The sequence below is a fragment of the Marmota flaviventris genome, chromosome 2 (genome assembly GCF_047511675.1).
Source record: "Marmota flaviventris isolate mMarFla1 chromosome 2, mMarFla1.hap1, whole genome shotgun sequence".
Classification (NCBI taxonomy): domain Eukaryota; kingdom Metazoa; phylum Chordata; class Mammalia; order Rodentia; family Sciuridae; genus Marmota; species Marmota flaviventris.
Genome location: NC_092499.1, coordinates 198,346,590 through 198,366,845, shown reverse-complemented (window position 1 = coordinate 198,366,845; position 20,256 = coordinate 198,346,590). Strand labels below are relative to the sequence as shown.

Below are 20,256 nucleotides of genomic sequence, written 5' to 3'. Positions count from 1 at the left end.
AACGGGAATAAGAGCTCCTGCCCACCCCCACCCCACGAGAGAAGCCGGGCACTGCGGCTGGTCCCCGTGGGCACCAGGCCACCTTTCTTTTACTGAGAAACTGGGTCGTTTTCTTCTTGTTGCTTGGTGCTCGGTCTCCATCTGGTTGCGGTGTCGGGGTGGGAAGGGCCCCGCCTGTGGTTCTGGGAGAGATGGTGGGGCGCCCGACTCCTCTGGGAAGGCCTGGCCCATGCGTCCCCCGCGGAGCCGGCTGGGCCCGGGGGGCGGTGGGGGCTGCTCCGTGAATTCAGCTCCTTTACCAGTGGCGTGATCTCATCTGGGAGAGTCGGCAGTTTGCGGTTTTCCAGGAATCGGTCTATTTCATTCATTTGCAGTTCATGCAGCGAGCGAGCGCTCAGAATCAGAATTGAAGTATTTGCTTTTATGAGTTTGTAGCACATGACCCACAGCCAGGGCCCTGGGTCCCGCGGCTGGAGAACCTGAATCTCCCACGTGTGGCACCAGGTCAGACGCCTCACATGAGTCATTTCCCAAAAGACAGACCCGCCTGGTAGATGTGGCCCTCTCCCTGTACCCAGAAGGACCCCACCCAGCCACCAGGCTGGTGAGTGGCAGAGAAGGGATCAGACCCAGCACTCTGAGCCCCTCGGCCACCAAGCCTCCTCATGTTACCGGGACCCGTTCTTCCCATGCCAGCTGTCACACGGGTCCCCAGTTCCTCCCATGCCAGCTGTCACACGGGTCCCCAGTTCCTCCCATGCCAGCTGTCACACGGGGCATGGGGGGCCACAGGCCATGCCCAGCTCTGGAACACAGTCTTTTCATTACCCTTTAAAATTAGTTGCCAGGATTTAAAACCAGGAGATTCCACATTAAAATTCAGATTTCTGCCAGCATTTCTGGCAACACGGGTGGAACCCGAGGACATGATGCTAAGTGACAAAAGACACATGATGTCACCCAAACGTGGAACCTAAACGAGCCGTTCCCATGGAAGTAGAAATTGGAGCAGTGGCCTCGAGAGCCCGGGGAGGAGGGACGGCCAGCGGGTGCAGAGACGCCGCCCCTGCCCTGGTGGTTGACCACAGTTAACCGTGACGTAGGGTGAATTTCCGACGAGCTGGAAGCGGGACTCTGAGAGTCTCACCACAAGGAAATGGAGAGTGGAGCCATGTCCCTGCTCCCGTCACCGCCTTGTGTTGAAGGAGCATGTTGGAGCCCGAGTCCAATCATAGCCGCTCTAAAGAGAAAGATTCAGGTTCCTGGGTTCTCTTGAAAAGTCACAGGGTGTGGCCACGCTGGCCCTACGGCCCCCCAGGGCACCCCGCGGCTGGATCTGCCTGCCTCCTTTAAATAGGGCAGGCGCTGGCCAGTCTGCTGCAGGCCCCGCCCCTCCCTAGGTGGCCCCAGCCCTAGGCCACGTGTTCTCAGGGGCACTCTTGTCCTCTAGGAAGAGCTCAGGGGCTTTGGATTCGCGCACCAGAGTGGGAGGATTAGAGCTGCAGGCTGTGTGCTGCCCAGGCCCCACTCGGGGCAGGGGAGTGGGTGTGAGAACGACACCTGTTCCCAGGTTTCTGACTCACTTCAGATCACGTTCAAACTCTTCCCTGGGGTCTAGAGGGTGAAGGTCAGGGTCAGGGTTAGAGTCAGGGTCAGGGTCAGGGTTAGGGTTAGGGTTAGGGTCAGGGTTAGGGTTAGGGTTAGGGTTAGAGTCAGGGTCAGGGTTAGGGTTAGTTAGGGTCAGGGTCAGGGTCAGGGTCAGGGTCAGGGTTAGGGTTAGGGTTAGGGTTAGGGTCAGGGCTGGGGTTAGGGTGCCCTGATTCCTGTGTAACTCCTCTATTTCCCACCGACTACTACACTGTCTGGCGTCTCTCTGCTGCTCCAGCAAACCTCACTTGCTCCTGCCCCGGGGCCTTTGCACTGGCTGCTCCTTCTCCCACCCACCCCATGGCTGGCTCCTTCATGCCATCAGGTCTCACTCAGATGTCACCTCCCTGGGAGGGCTCCCTGATCACCCCATTGCTAGCAGCCCTCCCCCACACACACGCTCGATCTGGCTCATTTCTCCCTCCCCGTAGTACACCACCCTGTGTGTGACATGAAGTGTTTCTTAGGTTTTCATGTCCCCTTCCTCCTCCCTTAGGTGAGCTCCACGTGGCAAGGGACTGTGGTGTCTGGGAGGGAGGAGACGGTATAGTATGGTGGTCCACGGCAGGGGTCAGCAAAGGACACCCACCCAATAGGCCCCGCTCGGCCCCCCCACCTGTCTTGGTGCGTAGTTTTATGGAAACACAGCCGCGCCCCGCATGACCGCCCAGGGCTGTGAGCTGAGGCGGGGACCGTGCAGGCCTCGGAGCCTGGAGTGTTTGATCTCACCCTGTGGACAGAGCGTGGGCTCTGGAGCCAGCGCGCTCAAGTTCAACGTGACCTCCGACCAGTGCTTTTGCCTCTGTGCCTGGGTTTCCACCGTGGGCCTGACACAGGGCAGCAGGACTGACCTCCCAGGGCCCCTGAGGAGGGTGACTTCGGTGCTGGGGGTGGGCCTGCTGCAGGGGAAGCCTGTGTGGAATGACACTGAGGCTTTGGAAGCCTGCTCTGAAGCTGTCCCCTCGGGGCAGGCCACTGCTGGTGGCCCACGAGGCTGACAAGGATGGCATCGGGCCGGGTGGAGGCTGAACTTTCCCACCTATAGCACTGACAGTCCCGGGACCTGGGGAGCGCCGCAGTCCTGGACACATCAGGATGGTCACCGCCTGTCCATGCTCACAGCTCCATCCGTCTATTTATTTTTGCCTTTAAATTTACATCCTAGGGGCTGGGGTCGTGGCTCAGGGTAGAGCACCTGCCTTGCACGCGAGAGGCCCTGGGTTCAATCCTCAGCACCACATAAATAAATAAAATAGAGATATTGTGTTCAAGTACAACTAAAAAATAAATCTTTTTTAAAATAAAAAATAAAATAAATTTACATCCTAGTCGGGCACGGTGGCCCACGCCTGTAATCCCAGCAGCTCGGGAGGCTGAGGCAGGAGGATCATGAGTTCAAAGCCAGCCTCAGCAATGGCGAGGCCCTGAGCAACTCAGTGAGACGCTGTCTCTAAATAAAATACAAAATAGGGCTGGGGACGTGGCTCAGTGGTCGAGGGCCCCTGGGTTCCATCCTCAGTCCCCACCCCTCAAATTTACATCCTAGTAAAATGTTGCAGAAGCTGTTAGACATGCAGCCACGGGACGATCTCCAAAAGTCAACACAAATCTGAGGCTGAGGGTTGACCCTCAAAAGAGGCGCCGGGGAGACCTTTCCTTCCACTTGACCGAGGCTCCCTGTCTGTCCGCTCCCCTCTGCAGGGACGGGGTTTGTCCTGCAGCCTTGGTCGGGTTCCTGTGAGTGCAGGCAGGTCCACCTTCCACGTCTGGGCTCCCCTCTGAAGCTGCCAGAAGCCGAGCTGTTCTGGTTGGGTGTTCCCCCGCCTGACTGTCTCAACACGGGACCCACCTATTCCCGCTCTTCAACCCGCATTTTCTGGTCTTCCCCTAAGAAAGATTTTTTTTTCTTTTTTTCAACAAGGTGATCTGTTTTCCAGGAGTTTCCAAGTAATTAAACTCAATTAAAGCCATTAAATTCTTTCTTTAATGACAACTTTATTATTAAGCGCCAACCGCGCGGAGGAGGAGGCTGCCGGGTGGCCCTCCGGTGTGCGCTAATCCGTCCCTGACCCTTGGCTGACACCTCTGGAGATAAGCCCTGCCGAATAGGGGAGCTGCTCCATGAATAGCTTTAATTAAGACTTTTCTTCCTCGTGGCAGAGTCATTATTTGTTCAGCTTGTAAACAGCGACTTGGCGGGGGTTTTAAAGGTGGGCTGCAAGGCGCGAGGGCTTGGGCTGGTTTGCGGGTTTGTTTTTTTCTTTAGAGGACAGGGAGGGAGAACTCGCCATCCGGAAGAGGTGACAGCCCATTGTCCCAGAGTCGGGGTGTCGGGTGATTGACACACCAGCGAGCCGCCCATGCAGGCCCAGCGCCCCGCCCAGGGCCCCCGAGACCCCCCACCCCCCCACCCCTCCGGCTGGGCGCTGACAGGAGAGGGACGGGCCTGGATCACCAGCTGCCAAGCCGAGCACCTCCCTGGCCCTCCTTTCAGTGGCACCTGAGAAAGGACAGGCAAGGGCAGGTGATGGATGTGAGCAGGAACAACCGGCCCACCACAGTGCTCGCTGTGGGCCAGGCCCCTGTCACCGGCTCGTCACCCGTCACCCCTGCCTCCAGGAGGTGGACGCCGAGGACACGGGCACCGGGAGGACTAGTGACCTGCCCGAGTCCCTAGTAGTAAGAGCAGAGCCCCGATTTGTAGCCAGGTGCCTGGCTGCAGGGGTGGGACATGACTACGGCCCCCAGACAAGAGAGTGGCACCTCCCGCTCGCGGCTGGAGACTTCTTGTTGTCACTGTAGTTCGTCACCTTGCTGGAAGGCTAGTGTCATTTAACGTCTCTTGCTCTGCAGTTCCAAGGTCAATTTCCTGACCCAGGACACCATGACTCTTCATGATTCTCAGATCAGTAGGCCACATGTTCTCAACTGGGGGTGACTTTTGTCCCCAGGACACATTTAATAAAGCCTGGAGACACCTGTGGCTGTCTTCTCTAGGTGGGGGTACAACTGGCATCGAGCGGGTGGAGGTCAGGGCGCCGCTCACACTCTGCAGGGGACAGGGCACCCCGACAGAGTTGCCTGGTTCAAAGTGTCAACAGAGCTGAGGTCGAAACCCCTGATTTATAGAATGCTAACAATGTCCAGTCTCAAGGAATTCTGTAAACAAGCAAAACCAATGTTAACCTTCCCACCGATTCCCCCTTTAAAAAACCAATCCAAACCCCTTCTTTTAAAAAAAGAAACTAATTAGCCATTGAATTTGTTTACCATGCACCAGAAGTCTCCCAGAAACACTTCTAGAGAGCCAAGGGTGTTTCCTAAACAGTAGGGATGGATGGAATTGCGGCACGTGCCCCCGTGCGTGTTTGAAGACAACTGCAAACTCCCAGGCACCTACTGCGCCTGGTGCCCAGACTTCCTAGGGCAGTGGCTCCCGGGGAGCGGAAAGCAGGGAGATAATGCCTCACCCCAGCTTCCCAAGACTGGCAACAGAGGCCCTCATCTCTCCTGGGACGGCTCCGAGGTGTTTGGAGCTGGAAATAAAGTGGACAACAGCCCAGGAGGGCTGAGCCCGGGGCCAGGTCGAGTCTAAGGCTTAGAATGTCAGTGGGTGCATCTGGAGGAGGGACCCTGGGAGGAATAACAGCAGAACTGCCCCCGCGAGGCCCCTGCTAGGAGGAAGCCAGAGCCCGGCCGGGACACCAAGAAACCTGGCTCCCCACAGGCGCGTGAGTGTTTCTGAAAACTCTTTCTGGAACCGTCGCATCTGATAACATTAATGACCCTCAAGTGGGTCACCAAACTAAGTGTCCCACAGCACCCCTCTCTTTTGCCTCCCAGGTGACACCCCAAGGAGGTATGGGCTACACCCAAGTGCGGCAGGCTGGGGAGAGCGGGGACGCGTCCTGAGCCTGCAGGGCTGGAATGGGCTGCCTCAAACCCGGCCCAGGGCCGGGTCCCGAGGAGCCGTCGGCACCAGGAAGGGGACTCACAGTTAACTCTGCTTCTTCATATCAAATCCAGGAAATTAAAGGCACAGATGCTCAGAGGCAATAAGGGGGGCCCTCCCCCCCACAGACCTCCCCCCTCCAAGCCTGGCAGTTACTGGATTGGAAGGCCACCCGAGGCCCGACAGGAGGGCAGCGCAGGTTCCTGATGATGGCTGCTTGTCACGGCTGTCCTCCTAGGAAGGAGAATTTCATTCCATGAATCATTTATTTCTTAAAAGTAGACAACATGGGGCTGGGGACAGAGCTCACTGGGGACAGTGCTTGCCTCACGTGCACAGGCCCTGGGTTCAATCCCCAGCTCCACAAAAAAAAAAAAAAAAAACTTTTAAAGAGGCATTTACCCTCCCCCACCCCCCCTTTTTTTTTCAATCTAAAGCTTCTTTTCTAATAAAATATTTATATTCTCGTCCCTGCACAGACACATGGGGAGCCTAGTGGTGAGGTGGCTCAGGTCTGTTTCTGGGTCCGTCCTGGGTTGACTCCCAGCTGGGCCACTGACCAGCAGGGTGACCTGGGACCGCCCCTTCAGGACTCTGAGTCTTGACTTTTCTGTAAAATGGGGAAGACCTTGTGTAATAGATCACAATCAAACACAGGCACATTAACAATGTCATCTAAAATGACCTCCAGCCTTCTACGTGTAGGAGACGTATATAAAAGGTCAGTGAATCTGAGTGTAGACTTGGGTCCCATCTCCAAATTATTCATTATTCATATGTAAATATATTCCAAAATCTGATAAAATCAAAAATTCAAGACACGTCTGGTGCCAAGCATTTCAGACGTGAGGTTCTCAACCTGCGCCTACGTCTCATTTGGACATTCTCAGTTAAGAAAATGAAGCAGCCGCAGGGGATTTCAGTAGGACAGGCGCGCTGGTCGTGCAGACGACAAGACCCAGTTCCCATCAAACCTGGGCAAAATATTTTGTTTATTTATATAGTGCAGGTGTCGTCGAGGCTCTGATCATTAGAAGCAGGGCTTTTGTGTGCACGTCCAGCCAGACTCGAGTCCTGTTGGGTGTGCGAGAACCCTCCGTTCCCCGGGGTGGACAGCGTCCCACCGCACGTCATGAGGCGTTAACACCCTCGGCACCTCCAATACCAAGACGCCCCCGTGACTGTGACAGCCAAAATGTGCACCCCGATTTCCCCACCATGTCTGGGGAGCAGCCACACCCGCTGAGAACTTCTGTCCCAAGCCCTGTCCTTTAGATGACGTGCCCAACACAGCTCTCACAAACGGCCTAGCTGTGTGCTTTGATAGGCTCACAGCCCCCAAAGATGTCCACGTCCTGGTCCCCAAAACCTGTGAGTGTCACCTTATGTGGCAAGGGGGACTTTGCAGATGCGATTAAGTGGCCCAAGGTGATCTAAGGAAAAAGAAAATGTACCTGCTTGTGTGACCAGAATGTCCAGAAGTCGACGTAAGTCACGGTGAGGTCCAGACCCAGACACTTTCATGTGGCTGTCACATGGATCTGTCACCGTCTGTGCAGTGACAGGGGGCAGCCCCCATTCCCAGCTTACACTTACCTGCCACCCTGGGGAACCAAGGGCCTCTTTCCCCGCAGTTATGGCTGAAGCTCTGCGGCCAGGTCCCATGGGCTCAGCTTGACCACGGGGCCTTTCCTGAGCCAATCTCTATGATCCTGGCCAGGCCTTCCGTTCGTGGTCACCCTGGAAGGCCAGCAAGGGATAGGTCAGCTTCTCTGCACAACACGCTGCCTCCCTGGTTAGCCAGCCGCGGGTGTTACAGGTGCCTAATAAAGACACCATGTCGGGGCCCAAGACCACTCTCAGACTCGACTTACCAGAACCCCAGGCCTCAGGAAAGAGGTTGTAGTCACAGTGAGAGTTTATCACAGTCAGGGACGCAGGTGAAGTCACCAAGGGAAAAGGCCCAGGGCAGAGTCCAGGAGAGAGCGGCCTCCCCTCCCAGGCATCCTCTCCCGGTGGAGCACAGACACTCCCCCAGACTTTCCCGGCACAAGGGGTGGCAAAGGGTGCCCGGTGTTGCTGGGGAAGCCCACCTGGGCCCTGGTGTCCTGGTCTCTCTGGTGTCCTGGTCTCTCTGGGGCCAGTGATACAACCTCACAGCCAGCCTCTGCAGCCTCACCACAGAGGCCCCGAGTGAAATCCGCCAAATGACTCAGCTGATGGGAGACCTCCACACACCATAGACATCTGGGGCATGCAGGTGGGGGTGGGGACAGGGACAGCCCATCCTCCTGGGCATGAAGCACCTGTCCTATCTTGACGCTGAGCCACAGAGGGTACACACCCCCTCAGGGCAAAGTGACCCTATTGGGCATTAAGGACACAGCCCAAGAATGATGGGTCAGATCAGTCGTGAGCTTCAACCCAAAGCCACCTGTCCAAGCTGAGTGACATCGCACAAGTCAGCGGTGATGACACGTAACAGTAGCTGTGACCAAGCTAAGGTCCCCCGTGCTCTCTCTGTTCCGGGCCTGGCTCCACGTCCCGGGTTGTTAACGCGAGTTTTTAAGTGCGTCAGCGTCGGCGCAGTAAGAAGTACATTTGCACCAGGACCCAGTACCGGCCCCTGTGCTGAAATACAAGTCCCCCTTGCTGTGTGCGGTGGCCTGACACTCCCGTCTGTCCTGGGGATGGGCACACTCCTTCCATGAAGGGATAGTGAATACTTTCAGCTTCAGTCTGTGCGGTGACGCTCAGCTCCGCCACGTGGCATGAGAGCAGCCGTCCACGTGAAGTGACCGGGTGGGGATGGCCGCGGCCAGTAACACTTGACTCACAAAAGCAGGCCGCCAGCCGCGCTCAGCTGACCCCAGACGTATGGCACTCCCAGTCTTTTTCTTTTTTAATGCCGGTCATTCAGGTCTCACTAGAAGTATCGGAACCTGCACTTGGAAAAACTCATTGAATCTTTTAACACCAGATCAAGTAAGCGAGCCGCTTACAGAGGAGAAAAGGAGGCCCTCTCAGGCTGAATGACTTCCCGGGGTCACCCCTGGGGAAGGCGGCCTGCCCTTGGTCACAGGCCGGCAGCCCACCGCTGAGCCCCTGCCCAACGCTCTCAGTTAGACGGCTCCTGTCACTATTTCCCACATCTTTGTTGGTGCCTTCCAGTTGTATGTGTAATGGGATCCGTGGTTACACACTTGTGCACGCCCATGATCAACAGTGCGTTTGGCCGTGTCACTGGGGATGATCCCCTTCCCTCCCCTCCTCTCTCCCGGCTCCCTTTCCTCTACTCCACGGATCCCCCTTAGACTTTCAGGAGACTCCCCCCACCCCACCTTGTGCTCTTTCCTCTCTGGATTCCACAAAGGAGAGAAAACAGACCACCCTTAATCTTCCAAGTTGGCTTATTTCACTTGACACAATGTTCTCCAGTTCCACCCGTTTTCTTGTAAATGACACAGTTTCATTCATCTTTGTGGCTAAATGAAACTCCATTGTACACCACGTGCACACCTGTCATCCCAGTGGCTCCTGAGGCTGAGGCAGGAGGATCACGAGTTCAAAGCCAGCCTCAGCAACGGCGAGGCGCTGAGCAACTCAGTGAGATGCTGTCTCTGAATAAAATACAAAGTAGGGCTGGGGATGGGGCTCAGTGGTCAGGTGCCCCTGAGTTCGATCCCCGGTACCAAGAAACTCCATTATGTTATCGTGATTATTATCCAACCGGGACAGTGAAGGAATCCAGAAGACCCCGTCACAGGGGCCCCTTTCTGTTGAGCCTGGAACCTGCCGTCCTGCTGTCCAAAGGCTTGAGATGGGGATAGATAGTGCACTAGTGTCCCTTCTTTGAGTCAAACACATTTTATAGTCATCTATGACAAAAAGTGTTCTGTGCTTAGAAAAGTTGGAAATACAGAAAGGAAATTCTCTAGTGGACAAATCGACTTCTGCTTCATTAAAGCAACTTTGGGGTAGACACTTGGACTCTTGATTTTGAAATAAAAACAGAGGCCTCGGGCTGGGGTGCAGCTCAGTGGAAGACACCGGCAGATTCTCCAGGATACGAGGAAGCCCTTCCTTCCCCAGCCCCAGGCCCGCAGAGCCCCTCCCGGGATGAAGCCTGTGGTGGGAAACCCCCCTTCTCTCAGTTCTCTGTTCTGGTTTAAATTGATCCTTATTCTAAAGTGATCCACTCATACTATTGCTTATTTGGAAAAACAAACACTGATTTTTCTTTAATCCAAATAGTACAGAATGATTAGGAAAATGGTCCTCTGTGCGCTCTGGACCTGCGTCTTCGGGGCTCCTGCTGGGTTGACAGAGACAGGTCCTTTGCTTAGGGGTGGGAGGGAGCTGGGGCGGGGGGAGGTGACAATCCCGAAGCTGCTGCCGTCCTGCTGCATGCCAGCCGGGCTGGGCACGGTGTTTACACACCTGCTATCTCATTTAACCCTCGCTCCCTCGGGCGGTAGAGATCAGAGTGGCTCTGAGGGGTCAGAGGCCTGTGGTCAGGGGAAGAGCGTGTCGTGAAGGCTCCATATTTTAACTTTGATTTGATTGGGTCCAACAGGGTGCCCCTCCACGCTGCTCTGGGTATCTGGAGCCACAGAGACGGGTGGCGTGTTTATGGGGTGTGTTGGGGACAACAAGTTCCACAGATGACCCGAGGTGAAAGGGACGTGGCTCTGGTCCTGACGCAGTCCACCTGTGTTCTATACTAATGAACGTGGAGTCCTCACCCGTCTTTATGTTAATTCCTCTGTCTTTGCAGCCCTGGGGAAGCACTTTCTTTCTGGACAACGTGGTCTGTCTGGGGTGCAAGAGGCACGGGGTCCCCGAGCTCTGGTGCTCCTCTGGGGGCTGGTGCCGACTTCCCCGCCCAGGAGCCCAACGGGTTTTCAGTAAGGAGTCATGAAAGGAGGCCCCGCATGGGCAGCTTCCGCCATCAGCGCAGAGCCCAGCGGGTTCTCAGGAAACCTGAGCAGGGGCCTGCCAAGCCGGGCGGGTGATCCACAGGGTCTCCAGACATTCGGGTACTTTTGGTTTGTTGTTGTCATTTAACTTTTAATTGCACAGTAAATATTCAAATATCTTCTTTTGAAAAAATTTAGAATATTCTGGATGATACAAAACTTTGCTTTGACCGTCACCTTTAATTCCTACTCTGTCCTCTGTGCCTTCCAAAAGTAACCGCTGTGCTGACTCTGGGGTCACCCACTCAGATCTCGGTAAATACGTCAGCGCCCAGGGACAGACGTAGTAACACGTGTCACCAAGACATGCCAACAGTATGCAGTATAGAGCATATAGGTGGGTTTTTATTTCACTCAACAATTATATTTTTTGGTGTGTTCGTGTTAACCCATGGAGACCTAGCCCATTTCTTTCATTGAAATTCAGTTTTCCATAGCAACAGACTGCATTGTATTCTGAGTCTCCTTGGCCGGGCAGCTAAGTCATTTCCAACCTTTGGCAACTTACTAACAGTTCTATACTGATTTTGTTTTTTTTTTTCAGCAGTACTGAGGATTGAACTCAGGCAGGGGTGTTCTACTGCTGAACCACATCCCCCGCTATTTCTATTTTCTATTTTTGAGATAGGGTCTCACTAAGATTCCTAGGTGGACCTCAAACTTGCAATCCCCCTGCCTCCCAAGTCGCTGGTATTACAGGCGTGTGACACCACTCCCAACCTTAAGGACCATCTCGTCCTTGGTCAGGTGCATGAGTTTTTCTCTAGGATAAACAGTGGGAGCTGGAATTGTGGCTGGGTGCTGTGGCCCACGCCTGTGATCCCGGCAGCTCGGGAGGCTGAGGCAGGAGGACGGTGAGTTCAGAGCCAGCCTCAGCCACATCGTGAGGCTCTGGACAACTCCGGGAGACCCTGTCTCTAAATAAAGTACAGAAGTCGGGGGAGGCTCCGTGGTTGAGCCTAGTACCAAAGACAGAAAAAGAAAAAGAAAACTGGAATCACTCAGTATGCTGCCTGGCATTTTCATTTCTTAACACAAGAAACACACACACACACACACACACACACACACACACACGGGTTGAATTCATGTCATTCCACGACGGAACGTCCATGGAAACCAGCCACTGCCCAGTGTCACCCTTTCTTTCACCCTAAGGCAACAACTGTCATCCTGGGCTGATTCTTCTGTGGTCACCCCCGCATTTCTAGGTGACGCGCTGATACTGTGGCTGTCTGATCCTTTTCTGGGTCAGGCTTCAGGAAATACCCCATGAGAATTTACTCCTCCCTCGCCCTCGGGCCCACTCGTGGCTTTACTTCCCACCTCCTGGGACACAGCGCCCCCTTCCCTGGTGCAGGACCTGCCTCCTGGCACTCCCTGGGGAAGCCGCCTGCACAGGAACTGCTTTCCCTCTGCTGGCCTGGGAGGTGACGGCCTGGGAGGCGACGGCCTGGGAGGTGACAGCCTGCTGGATGCAGCCCTTGGGCTGTGGGTCTCTATGAGGGCTCCTCTATGCTTCTTGTCCAGCGCCCTGAGGGCGGCCATCAGCACTCAGGTGACAGTCACACCAAGAAGGGACGCAGGGCAAGAAGGGACACAGAGCTGAAGTGGCTCGGGGATGGGATGAGTCGTGTGTGAGAAAACCCCCCCACAACCCTTCCCTCCTGGGCCCTGAGGAGTCTGTTTGCCTCGGTCTCTCACCAAGTTCCCCGCCGCCACTCCCATGGGGACCGGGTACTGGGCTCAGCCTAACGAGGGGCTGGGCCTAAGGGCTGTTCCCCGCCTCCTCCCTCACCACGGGCAAACCTGAGGTGGGCAGCTGCTCCTCCCTCCCTCCTTCCTCCCTCCCTCCCTCCCTCCCTCCTTCCTCCCTCCCTCCCTCCCTCCTTCCTCCCTCCCTCCCTCCCTCCCTTCCTCCCTCCCTCTCTCCCTTCCTCCCTCCCTCCCTCCCTCCCTCCTTCTTTCTTCCCTCCCTCTCTCCCTCCCTCCTCCCTCCTCCCTCCCTCCCTCCCTCCTTCTTTCTTCCCTTCCTCCCTCCCTCCCTCCCTCCCTTCCTTCCTTCCTTCTTTCATGTGTGTTTCCTGTTTGGTTTGGTTTGTAATTTCTAGGATCAAGAGGGTTCATGTCTTGATTGTGTATTTTCATGATGGAGGTAAGACGCCGCCCTGTGAAAACTCCCAACAGGAAAGCTAGTCCCTGGAGGGGGGACAGGCCTCCTCTCTCTCCTGACCCCAGCCCTGGAGTCCTGCTCAGAGGCGGAGCTGTTCTGGAGCCAGGTGACCTGGGGTCAGACCCCAGCGCTCACTAGCTCGTGTGGCCTTGAACTAGGTACCCCGCCCTGTGCACCCCAGTTTCTTCATCTGTAAAATGGGAGAATCACTGCTGCCCTCGTAGAGCTTCTCGGGGACTGAGTGAGATCATACTCTAGGGCGTACGGAGAAAGCACTTAGCGGGTGTTTGTCAGGAATTGAGGACCCGGGTGTTGGACACACTCTGGACGAGTGGTTCTTCACCGTGGCAGCACATTGGAATCACCTGGGGAACTTTGAGCTTCCGGGTGCCCACAGCCATCCTGGTCTTGGTATGCAATGCAGGCGGAGGCTGGGATTTCTTTCTTGCTCCACACAGCATCACAGTGTGCAAGCAGGACTGAAAATGAGTGTGCTCCTTATTCCCCGTGTGCATCTGTTAGCATAGGTGAGGTACGCTACAGTAACAAACATCCCCAACTCTATTTCTCAGTCTACCTTTCACTGTGGTGTAAGTCCATTACCAGCAGCAGCTCAGATTCGTGCCACCTTTACCCTGAAACCCAGGTAGACAGAATAGCCTTCATCCAGAGCACGCTCCTTCCTGTGAAGTGGGAAGAAAGCAAGCTGGACACACCGTGCATCAGCTCACGGAGCCCCTGGCCAAAAGGGAAACTCCACTTCTGCCCACGTAGTATCATCCAAAGCCAGTCACATGGTCACACCTGAGTTCAACAGGGACACTGTACTGGGGACAGCAGACTCTTTCTGATAGCCAAGTTTGTAGACCAACGGTCAGGCCCTCCCAGTGCCCACACACCTCCCCTGAAGCCTTCCCGGCGTCCCACAAAACCAAAAAGTGCTGTCCCTGGGCGCTGACATATTTACCAAGATCTGAGTGGGTGCTCCAGAGTCAGGACAGTAGTTACTTTGGGAAGGCACAGAGGAGAGAGGAGGGATTAAAGGTGACTGTCAAAGCAAGGTCTTGTAGCCCACGCTGGCTACGGCCACTTCCGTAGGATGTGTCCTTGTGACACAGTCACTGAGGTGTCTGCAGAGCCAGGTGTTTGCAGGAGACTTAACACTGGAGCAGGTGGATATGAACTAGAAGCCGGCCCTGGAGGCTGTGCGCCGTCAGCAGCCCGGCCCCCACGGGCACACTCCAGGCCACTCGAGAGCTGGCCTCAGGGGTGGGCAAGGAGGCTGAGACCCAGAGGCTGCGCCTGCATGGGACTGTGCCTTCTCTTTCCCACAGGACACCACGACGTCCGTGCGCATCGGCCTGATGATGGAGGAGATGATCTTCAACCTGGCGGACACACACCTCTTCTTCAACGACCTGGAGGTTTGCAGTCCCTGGTCCCCGTAGGAGTTGCCACATTTAATCACCTCCTCGAGGGGAGAGCAGATGCTTCTTTCCATCACTTCTTTCTTTTCTTTCCTTTTTTTCATCTTTTTCTTTTAGAGGCTTGAAACTTTTCTAGCAACCCCCAGGAAGGCCCAGAACTGGGCCGACAATGGCTTATTGGAAACACTTGGCCGGATCATCTCCCTGCCTTCCTGCGCAGCTCTCGGGCCTTCTCCCTGCCCTGGCGATGTCCACGGGCAGTCCTGCTAATCCAATAAGGGCTGTGTCGCTTCTTCCTCCTGAAATTTGCTATTTAATAAGTTTATTAAGGCAAATTAGGGCAGATCCTCCTGGGTCAGCGATGATCAGCAGTGGGCCAGGATGGAAGCTTTTAAAGACGATTTACATTCCCCTGAAAGCGTGTTTTACAAAGAAAGAGAGTGACAGCCAGCCGAGGGACTCATCTTATTTAGTGTATCTGCTCCTGAGCCCCCAGGCAAGATGCAAGGGAAGTCGGAAGGAGGGGGGCAGCTTCGGAAATAAACTTAAGTCATTTATTTCCGACAGTCTCTGTCGGAAAGATTCGGGAAGGACGTCAAATGGAAAACATATTTAAAAGAGAACTATTTAAGCAAAGGGATAAAGAGCTGCGTCATGAATTTTTTAAAAATTCAGGCTCAGAACTGCTTTTGTCATGTTCAGAGTGAATCTGAGCTTCCTGGTAACCAAAGCAAGAAGGGAAATATAACTTACTTCCCTCAAATGGAGGAACAAGCAGCTCTCCTCAGGTGAAGAAAGGTTGGAGTGATAGAAAAAGATTATCGTGAGGCTCTTCTGGCTTTGTAGATTATGATCAGGTTTATTGGCTCAACAGATTGAAAAATAAAGGTATCTTACAATGAAACTCTATGTGAAAGAACAATTCTGTTTATCCTACTAGGAATAGTTTTTCTCAGTCTCTAGAAAATCCCTGGGACTGAGCTGTAGAGCTGAAATATAAAGGTGTGGATTCCAAACCTGTCCCCGCCCAGGGCAGTATGAATATTCATCATCAGGAAAGGTCCTCAGGCTAAAGATGGGAATCCTTGCAGTCTTGGGTTCTGTCTTGCGCAAGCCCCTGGGCCCCAGTCTTTCCATCCAAAAGATGGACTCGATGTTCTCTGCCCAACGAGAACCCAATTCAAGGAAAGGGTCTGGGTGGAAACGTGAGTAGGGAGGAGCCTGGGTGTTGGGGAGAGAGACCATCTCTAGCAGACAGGCCAGTGCTGTCCTTGGCCAAAGCAAGGTGCAGGTGCTCTTTAGCGCCCTCCCATGGCTGGGGGAGAACAGGAAGAGAGTGAGAATGGGGAGGGTGTGTTTGTTTGTTTGTTTGTTTGTTTAACGGCCATTAAATTCAGCAAGTGTTTCTGGAGCCTGTAACAAAGACTGCACTGATTGGAAAGATCAAAACCTAACTTGCTTTAGAATAAAAAGGGGGGGCACGGCGGCCCTCGCAGTCAAAAAGTCCAGTCTCTGAGTCGGCTCCGTGGGGGGGCACCCTGATTTGCATAAACCCCCAGGGCCCAGGCAGAAACAGCCGATCAAATCCGAAAGTGAGACGGTCTGCGACAGCAGAAGGGGTGCAAGGAACATCAAAGGTCAGAGGTGAGAGCGGTGGTGGGCGGATGGCGTCCTCCAGGGACGGTGCTCCAGGAGAGCAAGGGCAGGCGCCGGCCAGACATGGATCCCAGCAGGTGGGACAGCAAGTGCCAAGGGCCTGGGGTGAGCACAGGAACTCGGTGACTGTTTAGGGACAGCCAGGAGGACGAGTCTGGAGAGGGAGGTGCCGTAGGAATCAGCTTATCCCAAGTGCTGTGCAGATCCACGGGAGAGGGGACACTAAGCACGAGAGGCCACATGACCTGGTTTTCCAAAGACCACTCTGGCTGCTGCATGGAGAGTGGGCGGTGGGCGGGAGGCGTGGGGGTGGGAGCAGGTGAAGAGGTGGCCGTAGGCGACCAAGCAGGGGAGAACAGTGGGTTGGAACCAGGGGTCAGGAAGGGCTTTGGGGACAAGGTGAAGCCCAGGGACCTGCTGAAGTGTGTGGGGGCAGAGGCTGGCAGGACTCCTGGCGTGGTCTGCCCGTGTGTGGTCAGTAGATGAGTAAAGCAGGGGGCGTGGGCTTGCCGTGGGAACCCTCCTTGCATCACAGGTGCCCGAGGCTCCCAAGGGCGCAGGAGGCTCCCCGCGGACCTGGGCTGGCCTGCGGGATTCCCGCGGGCTCCAGGCCATGTCTTCGGAATCCCTCTCCCTCTGCTCTTTCTTGCCGGCCCCAAAGTCCAGGTCTCGGTCCCACCTCTTGTGAAGGGTCTTGATCACCAGCTGGAGCTACTCGGGGAAGCCAGTTTGTTTTCATTCTCTAATGTTTTTTTCAAAAATGTCCCAGTGCCAGGAGCCCCCAGGGCACGTCGCAGAATTGAAACCAGGTTACACCAGGGAGAAGTTCAGACTCCCACAGGTGAAAGCTACTGTTTGTCGGTGCAGGCGCCTGTCAGAAGGCAAGCAGCAGCCCCAGGCTCCCGGGAGGCCAGGAGGGAGGGCCCGTGGCCTGCCGAGGCCATCTCCAGGCCACTCCCTCAGATGGACCCGCTCAGGGAGCAAAGTCAGATCCGCAGTGCCACCTGCAAATAAGGAGATCCCTTCCTGCCTCCAGCAGCTCCTCCTCGAGAAGTTACCCCCCGGCTAAATGCTGCAGCCTCAACCACACTCAAAACACAGCCAGAGGCCGGCATACGTCCTCCTACTCAGGAGGCTGAGGCAGGAGGATCACAAATTCAAGGCCAGCCTCAGCTACTTAGTGAGATCCTGTCTCAAAATATGTTTTAATTTTCTGAAAGGGGTGGGGTGTAAGTAGGTGGTAGAACACCCTTGAGTTCAGTCCCCAGTGGGAACGAGACCCATGACCTCAAGGCACTGGCCTCTTGGTCGGGAGGCAGACCATAAAGAACTGAATATATACCATCATGTCCAATAAGGAGCTGTCGAAAGAGACCAAGAAAGGCAGGGCACAGGAGCTGCTGTCATGGGGTATTGTCTCGCCAGGAAAGTCCTCTGACATTTAAACAGACACCTGCAGAGGTGAGAGAGAGGGGCCACGTGGGCATCTGGAAGACGTTCCAGACAGAAGGACAGCAGTGCAAAGGTCCTGAGGCGTGTCCAAGGTCAGTGGGCTCCAGGGAGAGGAAGGAGGCCAGTGCCGCTGAGTGGAGGGGCAGGAAGGACTGGGGCGGGCACTGGGGCAGGGCCTTTGGATCACACCCTAAGGGTGACAAGGGGCCACTGGAGACCTTTCAATGACATGACAGGCTCGCTGTGGCTGCCCAGGGGAGAAGAGAAGCAGGTGTCTGGGCCAGGTCACTGGCTCTCAGGACCCTAGGTGGCAGCACTCCCAGAGGAGAGCCCAGAGGCACGAGGACCGGTCAGGGTGGTGGGGATGTGCACCCAGGGCTCCACCTTCCCCTGGCTGTGTGACCTGGGCCAGCTGCTCCGCCTCTCTGAGCCCCAGTCTCCTCCTCTGTTAATGAGCCGAGGGGACGCCCCACCTCTGGGTGGTAACGATGAAGGGGGCCAGCACAGGGTCCCACGGCCTGGGCTCCGAGCACCCCAGGGACAGGTGGGAGGGTGCCACCTACAGGGATTGTTCCATTTTCTTCGTAGGCATTTGTGTTACTGTGAATCTGGAAAACAGAGCTAGCTTCCCTACTACCCTCACAGCAAGGCACACAGAGGCCCCCCATCACAGCGGCTCACTGAAGTCTTGTGGCAACTACCCACAGCCGCCGCCCCCAAGCCCAGCCCGCTTGTCCTCGTGACGGAGCTGCTTGTGGCCAGTCAAAGCGGGGGACGCGGTGGCCACGCGTGTAGTCCCGCTCCTCGGGGGCTGAGGCGGGGGGGGGGGTCCCCTGAACCCAGGAGTCCAGGACAACCAGGCAACATGACAAGTCCCCATCTCAAAAGAAAGGAAAGGGGGCCCACACCCCAACAGTGTCTTAGGTAACAATTTTTAATGATTTTAAAAGGGAATAAAGTGGAGTAAGAGTAAGGCGCATCATAAACAGTAGTGGGAACTGTCTAGAAATCTGTCTTCGTGGTGTAAAGCTGTGTGATACACATTTCACACCGAACATCAGCCAAAACCCCTCTGGAAGCCCCGTCTGGGCCAGGCTGACCCGTGGAGGCTCCGGCCGTGGGAGCGGTCTGCTGTGCTCTGTCCAGTAGCGCCGCCGCCTGCCCCGGGTGGGCACCCGACGTGCTGAGCTCCTGACCCGGGGCCGGCGCGGCTGAGACACTGGATTTGTTATCGTGTTTGATTTGAGGTGACTTTAGGGTAAAGAACACATGTGACTGGTGACCGTCATTTAGGACAGAGAATGTCTACCTCGTTGTAGAAAGTTCTGTCGGTGCGGCTCTGAAGTCTTGGATCTCTAAGCCATGACTGCACCTCAGCTGTGACAGAGGTGGCCACAGTGACCTGCACCTCAGCTGTGACAGAGGTGGCCACAGTGACCTGCACCTCAGCTGTGACAGAGGTGGCCACAGTGATCACAACAGCTGGCACCTCCTGGGCGCTTGCGGATGCGCAGCCTGGTGTGGGAGCCCGTCTGTCCCCACTGTGCCGCCTGCTCCGTGACAGGCCTGACAGCAGGGCGTCTTTCTCAGCGTCTGGAGGCTGCACGCCCGTGGTCAGGATGCCGGGGGGCTTGGCTTCTGCTGAGAGGCCTCTTCCTGGTGGTGGACAGCCACCGTCTCGCCGTGTCTTCGCATGACCTTGTCTCAGAGGCGGCGTTGGGACCCTGGGAGCTGCGTTCTTCACCGCGTCCCCTGCTGTGCCCCTGGCCTGAGAAAGAAGAGTCGGTGGGAGGCTCAGGCCTCTAGAGGCCGTGGGCAGCGGCTCCACAGGGACCGGGCAGAGGAGGCGTCGGAGCAGCCGGGAAGGCGGGGATCTGACCCCAGAGGAAGGGACACCCCGGGGCAAACGCAGACGGCGGCCGAGAGCCCCCACCCGGGCCTGGGTAACGGCCTCCAGCCCCGCGGCCCGCGGACTCCTCAGCGTCAGAGCAGCGCAGGGACCCTAACGTGCTTCCAGAAAGAAGGACGAGGACGGTGTGACGAGGGGTCATGACACGGTGGGGGCTGGGCGTGGGCACACATGGAGGTCATGGGCACCATCCCAGAGGTAGCCGACAGGTGCCATCTGGTGACTGAAGAGCCACCTGCCTGTCCCTCATCGTGTAAGCCGACAGCCACCGGAGACCGGCGCCCCGCTGCAGAGACGGGACAACGGGCACCGAAAACCCCACAGCGACGCGCACCACGCCCCCCACTGCACCTGGCACCCCGCGCACGGACCTGCCTGAGTCCTCACCCCCACCTGCGTTTCACAGACAGGACACTGAGCCCAGCGAGGACAAACTCCAAGAGCCAGCGGACGCGGTGGGGGTCTGGGGTGTTCGTCCCTCGTGGAGGTCGCCCGTTTGAGGTGACTTGTGAACGAGGATCAGCAGAGCATTGGAGACCCTCGGCCAGGAACAAGGGGAACATGAGGGTCCCGGGGGGGCAGCCCTGGGAGGCTTCCGGAGCAGCCTGGCAGCCTGGTGGGCCGGGAGCCCCGGAGCTTTGGGACCTACCAGGCTGGCGGGGTCAGAAGCTGCTGGAATCGGGGTGGCCGTGGCTGCTGACAGTCTGAGTCACAGTTCCGCAGGAGCCTTGGGGAGAGTATGTCACTGTGTTAGGTCTGAGCTGCTCTCGCAGTGTCCTTCCTGACTGGCCACAAAGACAGCGCAGGCCAAGCCCTGTGTGCTCTCGGGACAACTGAACATGGAGACGGCGCGGGAAGACAGCCCGGGTCCCCGCCAGGCAGCGCACCCCTCGGGCTGCTCTAGAGAGGAGAGTGGAAGGACACCTGCCTGCAGCCGGGGTGAGGGGTCAGCAATCTCACTTTTAAAGTACACCTCCCTGAAGGAGGAAGCGTGGCCAGGAAGCTCCTCGGGCGACAAGAGTCATTTTTGTAAAGCCAATCTGTCAACAGTGTCTGTTCTG

The 20,256-nt window shown here is 56.2% G+C and overlaps 1 protein-coding gene across 1 annotated transcript in view; it reads left to right on the top strand.

Annotated features, from left to right (window-relative positions):
* Positions 1 to 20,256, top strand: part of Eya2 (EYA transcriptional coactivator and phosphatase 2) — a 189,464-nt gene that overhangs the window by 145,886 nt on the left and 23,322 nt on the right. Inside the window, exon 10 of the mRNA XM_071609037.1 lies at positions 14,086 to 14,175. Coding sequence (XP_071465138.1) covers positions 14,086 to 14,175 — 90 coding nt within the window. The remainder of the gene's footprint in view (positions 1 to 14,085; positions 14,176 to 20,256) is intronic.